Here is an 8,864-nt window from a genome sequence, read left to right as displayed (position 1 = left end):
GGAGGGGTCCCTGACCTGAGTCCCCCCAGGCCCAGTCCAGGTGATCTGGGATCTGGCTAGTTACCACTGAGGCTGGTGAGAGAAGGGAGACCCGGGGTTGCTCTAGGAGATGTGAGCCTGGAATGCTCAGAGGAGGGACCCTGTGAACCCTGCCCTGCCCGCCCCTCCCTTATCCTTAGGTATAAGAGGCAGCTACCACCTGCCATCTGTCACCACTTCACACTCCTGCAGCTCTTCTCACAGAACGAGCCACCAGCCCAGCCTCTCAAGATGGCCTTTGTCCCTGCACCCGGCTACCAGCCCACCTACAACCCGGTGAGATACTAGCCCAGGCATTAACCCAGGTCCTGGCTTAGCTCCAGCATGACCTCGAAGCACCAATTTACTCTTACCCTGAACTTCGGAGGTGCCCACCCAACCCCTGGTCTGATTTACCCAATACTGACCCTTTATGCCCACCCTGTCACTCAGGCTATTTATATCCTTAAGGAATCCTTGGCCCTCTTCATCTTCATGCCGACCCCTCACTCTTTAGTTTCCTCTCTCTTGCTTAAGGGAGTGGGGGGCTTCTTGACGAGGGGAAAAGGCTGCAATAGGTGGATGGCCTTTGAGGCCCCTCACCTGACCCCTTCTACAGACTCTGCCCTACAACAAGCCCATCCCTGGAGGTCTCAGCGTGGGGATGTCCATTTATATCCAAGGAATGGCTAGCGAACACATGAAAAGGTAAGACCCTCCCCAGGCCAGGCTAGGCTGAGAGGGAGGCTGCAAATAGGGAGCTTCTGGCTTTCTTCCCTTCCTCCACTCTGGTTGGGGAGTGGCTCTGTGCCACCACACCTGATGGCCGAAGACCGGCTCTGGTCTGAGGAGTCGAAGGCTTGATGACCAGAGCAGAAGGGGAGCCCTGGGGGCCGGGGGGAAGTCAGGGGTCACACCATAAGAAGTAGCACCAGAATTGGGCTGTTGGATTGGAACTAATGCATGTGATAGCATGAATGAAAATCACAGGCCAAGCCAGAGCTGGGTCAGTTCTGTCACCAGCTATGTGACTGGGAAATCTACTGCACCTTTGTGCACTTTAGTTTCCTATCTGCAAAATGAGATTGTTTTGAGGACTCAGTGTATAAACGATGTGGAACTGGAAAGTAAGCACTGAAATAAGTCCTAGCCTTTTATTTTTATGGCTTTAAAATGGCAATAATAATTGACCTGAAGTCATGAAATTGTTGCTTCTATGCTCATTGTTTCTCTTTGTGCCTGTACACTGTAACAGAGCAGTCACCAGCACAGACAAAGCACAGATCATGGAGCTGACATCCTAGTAGAAGAGACAGATAAAAAATAAATAAATGTATACTATGTCAGATGGTGATAAGCGCTACGGAGTCAAATAAGGAGGGAAGACAGATGGATGGATGTGGGAGAGGAGGGCATGGCATTGTCCCTTTAAACAGGGTGGCCAGGAAAGGCCTCTCTGGGAAGGAGACATTTCAGCAAAGACCTAATGGAGGTGAGGGAGGGAGGCTGGGGTGTATCTGAGGAAAGGGCGTGCCAGGCAGAAAGAGCAGCCAGCGCAAAAGCCCCGTGACGGTATGTGCCTGCCCACATGGAATAACTTTGGGGATGCTCATGTGAGAGGAGGTGCTCTGACTTGGGTGCTCACAGGCTCCCTCTGGCTCCATGGAGGGAAAGATCTACAGGGCCAGGAATGGAGCAAGCAGTTTGAATTAATAGATGAAGGCTTTCTAGGACAGTGCCTTGGCTCATGGTGACTGAGGGTGAACTCAGGAGTCCCAAGGGGCAGTCCTATTAGGGGGAGCGGGGTGGTGGGGGCCAGGATTCTAGGAAAGAAAAGGAGTGAGTGAAGGGGCGGAGGTAGGAATCTGCCTCCTGGAACTCAGGAGCACAACCACCTCCTCCTGTTTTGGATCAACAGTGGCAAGGTCACTCCATCAGAAACCCTGGAACAAGGTGGGAGGTGGGACAGACAGGGCTTCCCAGAGGAGGGTCTGCTGGTTTGGCAGGTGGGCCCAGGGGAACAACTCTTCATGTCCCCCCAGGTTCTCCGTGAACTTAGTGGTGGGACAGAGCCCAGGGTCCGACATCGCCTTTCACTTCAATCCCCGCTTTGATGGCTGGGACAAGGTGGTCTTCAACTCACAGCAGGGTGGCAAGTGGGGCAGCGAGGAGAAGAAAAGGAGCATGCCCTTCCGCAAGGGCGCCCCCTTCGAGCTGGTGATCATGGTCCTGGCGGAGCACTACAAGGTAGGAGCTCCAGGGCGGGGCTTCCTCTCCTTCTTCCGCCTCCCTCTTCCCCGCCCCCTTCGCCCCGCCCTGCTTCTCCTCCCCCGCTACTTTCCCTCCTCCTCTCTCCTTCCCCCTCCCTCCCTCCCTCCCTTCTTTGCTCCCGCCTCTCCTTTTCTCTCTCCCCCCCTTCCTTCCAAGCTCACTTTTTCCTTTTCCTTCTTTCCCCATCCATTAAAAAAAGTTTCTTTTATCTTTTTCTCATGCCCCTGCATCCTCCCCTAGAGGCTTCTAACCTGTTCAGTGTTTATCATCTGTTTCTTTGTGTTCTTGCGAAATGTGCGTCTGCTGTTTCTCATGGAAAACTCTCAACACACACACAGGGAAGCATGAGCATGAGGAGACGAGGGAGTGCTGCCATGGGCTCCTTCGCCAGCTCCAGTCGTGGTCAACTCTGCTTCCCGCCTCACCTCACACTTCCCCTCCCAAATGATGTAACAGCAAACCCCAGGTATCATGCAATTTCATTCATAAATATTTCAGCTTTTATAAACACAGTCATGCTGCCACGATCACACCTAAAAACTGACAGTTTGTCCTTCGTGTCACCACATGTCAAGCCAGTGTTCCAGACACCTCAGAAAAGCCGTATTTGTTGTTTTCTACAGTTTGTTTGAATCAAGGTCCAAATGAGACCCACACATCGTGACTCATTGTTATTGTACAAGTATTTTATGTGCTATTGAAGTGTGACCCAGGAACAGAAAAGTACACGCACTATGTACTTTGTTTTTCACAAAGAGAATGCACCCGTGTAACCGGTATGTAGATCCAAAAACAAACCCTCCCCAGCCCCAGATGACCCCTTACGTACCCTCAGTCCCCTTGACCCCAGGAGGTGCCTTTCTCCTGACTTCTCTCAACCTTGATCTATTTTTGTGCCTTTGTTTTCTTTAAGTTTGTGTGGACTCAGTGCTGTGCTGTCGCCTTCTGCTCCGTTCTCTCGTATCGCGTGTGTGTTAAAGCTGCTGGGTTGTTGTCCCACCTGCTCTGCGCCTTTTGATGGTGTTCAGGGCCCCTGGCACACCCACTCTGAGTGTGATCCATCCTCGCATCCAGCTCCCCATCAATGACACTGAGCAGACACCCTATGCACATGAGTCCCACGTGACTCATGCAAGGAGTCCCTAGGAGGGAGTAACTGCTGGGCTGGAACACACACCTGGACTTTATTTGCCCTCCTATGGGCACCAGATTTCTAACCTCATCGCTGGGGGTTAGCACCATGGTTTGAGGTTGGACAGACAATGATCCGAGACTGGGCTTTGCCCCTCTCCAGTGTGTGACCTTGAGCTGGCCAGTCTATCCCCTGGAGCCTCTGCTTTCTTGAACAACAGGGACAATCCCTTGTCCTGCCTCACAGAGCTGCTGAGGGAATCACCGTGTGGATATCACAATGGGAAGTGCTTAACATGTAGGAAACACTCAGTCTTGCGGAGCTGGCCCTTGGCCCCATGGCCGTTGCTCAGCACTAAACCAGAGCCATACACTGAGATATATTACAAGGCAAGGCTCTACACAGGATTTGCACAATGCTCTTGACAGGCTTTGCCCCCATTTTGTAGGTGAGGAAACAAAGTCTCAGAGAGGTGAAGTGACACAGGTAAGACATGTCAGAGGTAGACGACCAACCTGACTCATTTGTTACTCTAACTAGAACTCAGACTCAATTCTCTCCTGATCTTCATCCTCAGACTAAATTCTATGTTCTCTCCCATCCACCAACCTGTGAGCTGACTTTTGACCCCAGCTTGACCTCTGACCTGTGGACTCCAAGATTCCTGACTCTGAAGCTATCTGAGTTCATGCTCAAGACTTTTGATCCCAAGTTTAAAAGACCCTTATTTCCTGCCTCTATCTTCCCCAGGTCATTGGGTGTTAATTTTGACCTTACCATGCCCTCCAGGTGGTGGTAAATGGAAATCCATTTTATGAGTTCGGGCACCGGCTCCCTCCACAGATGGTCAGCCACCTGCAAGTGGATGGGGACCTGGAGCTTCAATCAATCAATTTCATCGGAGGCCAGCCGAGCTCAAACCATGTGTGTAATGTCTCCCTCTCTTCTTAACTTCTTCAGTTAATTCATTCCCACATTCTTTTATTTCCTGGTACTCTTTGCTGGGTAATGCCATGCACCCAGAGGACCAAGACAGTCTACTCTGTCACCAGATGGTGTTGGACCACAAGTGGTCAGGGCCAGGACGGGAGACATACAGGAACTTTGGGGAGTCTTAAGAAAGGGCTTCCTGAAGGAGGAGGAAGAAGAGGAAGAGTGTAAGGTTTTTTTTTTTTTTTAATTTTTTTTATTGATTTTAGAAAGAGAGGAAGGGAGGGAGAGAGAGAGAAAAGGACATCAATTTGTTGTTCTACTCATTTACGCATTCATTGGTTGATTCTTGTATGTGCCCTGACTCAGGATCAAACTCGCAACCTTGGCAGATAGGGACGATGCTCTAATCAAGTGAGCTAACTGGCCAGGGCAGAAGATATATAAGTTGAGTCAGGAAGTGAAGGTAAAGAGGAACAAAACCCTCAGGAATAGCACTTAAGTTCATGAGAATTTACCTAACATCATTGGTCACCTGGGAAACTCACTGAAAATCACCATCAGCTACCACTACACTCAGCAGAAGAGCCACAAGGAGAAACGCCCACGATTCCGATTGTTGGTGAGGCCGCAGACTGTCCAACATTCCTTTCTTTGGAAAATGACTGGGCAGCATCTGTGAAAGCTGACCAGACACATACTTAGCAACCTAGAAACCCCACCTGGGAGTTTCTAGGTTGGCCACCAGCATGGCCACCAGAAACGCTCATTGGGACTACTCAAAGAAGCTCTAACTCCAGACTCCTGACATGCCCTTCACCTGAAAGCTCCACACTCTCAACCTGTGAGCCCCCCAGCACCTCCACGGGAAAGTGCCCTGATGATCCTTAGCCCCATTTTACAGATGTGGGAACTGAGGCATAGAAAGCTTAAATAACTTGCCAAAGGTCATGGCCCAGCAAGTGGCCAAGCCATGGGGTCTATGCTCAGAGCACTCCTCTGCTCCCTGATGAGGAAACATCAGGAATGTCTTTATCTGTAAGGTGGTCACCAGCCTACAGGCTTCATTTTACTATCATGCTTCATCGATGCCTTTTAAAAAAATCAACGATAAGGCCTTCAGAAAAGGGCCTTCAGAGTAGCTGGCTTAAAATGGAAGTCAAGACAGGAAGGAGATCATTAGAAAGAAGAGAAAACAGTGAATAAAAGTTACCTAGGGAAAGGAGAGGTGTTTCAGGTAGAAAGGACCACCTGTGAGAAGGTATGGACAAGAAACAATAACAGAGACAGAGATAGAGATAGAGACAGAGACACACACACACACAGACTGAGAGAGCCTGAGACAGACAAGGGACAGAGACAAGAACCTGGATGGTTCTGAGGACTTCTCCTGGCCCCAGTGCTGGGCATGTGGAGAGGGGCGAATCGTGGTTGGGAACGAGATGAGCCTGGGTTTTGTGCCGGCCTGGGAGGAGTGCATGCTTTATTGTGCAGCTTCTGGATTGCTGCAGGGTGCGGGGGAGGAGAGGGGCAGATGAGAAACAGCAGGAAGCCAGGATAGGAGAGGGTACAGGCTTGTCCTAAGGGGTGGAAAGAGATTCACTGTGTATTGGAGATCCCAAAACACAGTGAGTCCTTTCCCATTTATGAGCCATCTGCGTGCCACCCTTTGATACCAGACCTCAGGGCAGGCGTCCTTGACACCCTCTAGGCTTTAGTTTGGAGTCCCTCTCACCACCTCCTTCTCCCTCTGTGCCCATAGACCCCCATGGCTATTCCGGCATATCCAGTAAGTACCCTTGAGGTGGGAGTTCGTGCCTGAGGGGGTCCTGGGGTGACTGAAGGACCCCAGCCCTTCTCACCATTCCTGCTTTTTTTCTGTCTGTGTAGGGTCCTGGACAGAGCTGCCAATCCTCACTGAATAAACTGCCTGTAAGTGAGAGGGCTCTGTGCCCATCTGGTGGGAAGTGGTGAGAATTGGGAATGTCAAAGAGGTTGGATCCCCAGGAGTAATAATTCAGCACCTAGAGATACACCTGCTTGGCACTGGTGTGTCATAAATATTTGTTGAATAATATAGAATAACATATTTTCTTCTTCACTTCACAGACCATGGAGGGACCCCCAACCTTTAACCCGGTAAGGAGTCCTATAGTTTAGGGCTCTGCGGTGGGCGATTTGTGGGGAAGCAGAACTCCTGGGGGCAATAGGGGCCCTGATCCATGGGGAGCCCTGAAAGGGCAGGAAACAGAGAGGCAGAGGGTGTTTGGGACTGGATGTGGGAAGAAGGAGGAGTTGGAGGTCAGGGTAGGGCAGGGGGCAGAGGTTGGGGACACTTTCCAGGATGAGTATGGGCCCCTCTTTGAAAATTTGTCCTTGCATCTGGCTTCTGGTGACCTGAGAGATGATGGGACCTCATGTTCTCTTTCCACAGCCTGTACCATTTACAGGAAGAATACAAGGGGGGCTTACAGCCCGAAAAACCATCATAGTGAAGGGCTATGTACCCCCCACAAGCACGAGGTACAGAACCTAGACTGAGGGCAGGGTCCTTGGCTCATCTCCTCCCTCAGGCCGAGGAGTTTAGTCCCCAGGCCCCTCTTCCCTACGGGAACCAGGTGCTGGCCCCTTCTGACTCTCATCTCCCTCTCTGTCCCCCAGCTTTGTCATCAACTTTAAGGTGGGATCCTCAGGGGACCTGGCTCTCCATATTAATCCCCGCCTGACTGAGGGCACTGTGGTTCGGAACAGCTATCTGAGCGGCTCATGGGGATCCGAGGAGAAGAAGATCCCCTACAACCCCTTTGGTTTCGGCCAGTTCTTTGATGTGAGTCAGTCTCTTACCCTTTTCCATGCAAAGCCTCTGCCCTGGCTGTGGCCTCACACTCGCCCCTCTCCCTGCAGCTGTCCATTCGCTGTGGCCTGGATCGCTTCAAGGTTTATGCCAATGGCCAGCACTTCTTTGACTATTCCCATCGGCTTTCGGCCTTCCAGAGGGTGGACACTCTGGAGATCCAGGGTGATGTCACCTTGTCCTATGTCCAGATCTGATCTAGTCCTGAGACCATAACCTCTGGGAAAACACAGAGAAAGACCCGATGAGACTCCCTTCTAAGCCCCTAATAAACTGTCTGAGGGTGTCTAATGAGTGTCTGTGACTCCATTCATCTCCCTCTCTGCTTCTTCTTGCCTTGCTTCAGTCATACACTGTCCCTCTCTCCTCCCATCATAATGAATCCAGGTACCCTGCCCCTACCCAAACACTGACATTAGGGCCTTACATGTATCAACTCATTCATTCCTCACAACAATTATCATCACCCAAAATCGAGAATGAACACCATTAATGACTCCAACAGAAAATGCAAAAAATTACAAGGAAATATTAGGAAAAATGTAGGCCTACAAATTAGGCACTTAGATGAGGAGGACAAGGTATGAGAAAGTCAGATTATCTAAACTGACTGGAGAAGACATAGAAAATTATTTCTCTCCATAGAAACATTCATAAAATTTTTGTAGAAATATTCATTACAATTTATTTGAAAATCAAAAAGACCTAGAGTAGCCCTGACTGGTGTGGCTCAGTTGTTTGGGTGTCATTCCACAAAGCAAAGGGTCGCTGGTTTGATTCCTTGTTGGGGCACATGTCTGAGTTGCAGATCCAGTCCCCGGTTGGAGTGAGAAAGAGAGTCAAGCAACTGATGTTTCTCTCTCACATTGACGTTTATCGCCTTCTCCCTTCTCCTCCTCTCTCTGAAAATAAATAAATAAAATCTTTAAAACAAGACCTAGAGTTTCCCCGGCCAGTGTAGCTGAGTGGATTGCGTGCCAGCATGTGACCCAAAGGGTCACCAGTTTGATTCCTAGTCAGGGCACATGCCTTGGGTTGCAGACCAGGTCGCCAGCATGGGGTGTGAAAGAGGCAACCACACATTACTGTTTCTCTCCCTCTCTTTCTCCTCCCCTTCCCCTCAGTCTATAAGTAAATAAATAAATAATTTAAAAATAAAACTTAAAAAATACCTAGAATCAAAACAATTTTGAAAAGAACAGAGTACTTAAACTACATGATTTCAAGACTTACTATAAAGCTCCAGTAACCAAGAATGCAGCACTAGCAGAAGTAGAAGCACATAGATCAATGAATCAAAAGAGAAGGTTCAGAAATAAACCAACTCTTATATGGTCAATTTATTTTTGACAAAACTATCAAGTTAATTCAATGGGGGAAGACAGCCATTTCAACATATGGTAAGAAATGAACTTCAACCCTTACCTCACACCATTCACAAAAATTAACTAAAAATGGATCAAGACCTAAACATAAATGCTAAAACTGTAAAAACAGCTCGTAAATAAATAAACACAAGAAATAATCTTTGTGACCTGAGATAGGCAAGATGTCTTTTTTCTAAATAATTTTTTAAAAAGATTTTATTTATTTATTTTTAGAGAGGGGAAGGGAGTGAGAGAGAGAGGGAGAGAAACATCAATGTGTGGTTGCCTCTCA

At 49.1% G+C, this 8,864-nt stretch overlaps 1 protein-coding gene across 1 annotated transcript; it reads left to right on the top strand.

Annotated features, from left to right (window-relative positions):
• Nucleotides 1-270: 270 nt before the first annotated feature.
• LGALS4 (galectin 4) lies at nucleotides 271-7,402 on the top strand. Its single transcript, XM_054588909.1, has 10 exons — nucleotides 271-315; nucleotides 638-726; nucleotides 2,061-2,265; nucleotides 4,211-4,345; nucleotides 6,114-6,140; nucleotides 6,242-6,283; nucleotides 6,461-6,490; nucleotides 6,786-6,874; nucleotides 7,013-7,178; nucleotides 7,256-7,402. The coding sequence occupies exons 1-10, from the start codon at nucleotides 271-273 to the stop codon at nucleotides 7,400-7,402; spliced, it is 975 nt and encodes a 324-aa protein (XP_054444884.1).
• Nucleotides 7,403-8,864: the final 1,462 nt, after the last annotated feature.

The sequence above is a fragment of the Pteronotus mesoamericanus genome, unplaced genomic scaffold, assembly GCF_021234165.1.
Source record: "Pteronotus mesoamericanus isolate MK-2021 breed Mesoamerican mustached bat unplaced genomic scaffold, CSHL_Meso_final scaffold_165, whole genome shotgun sequence".
In the NCBI taxonomy this organism is placed as follows: domain Eukaryota; kingdom Metazoa; phylum Chordata; class Mammalia; order Chiroptera; family Mormoopidae; genus Pteronotus; species Pteronotus mesoamericanus.
The sequence above is the reverse complement of the archived record's forward strand: the minus strand, read 5'-3'. Positions and strand labels throughout refer to the sequence as shown.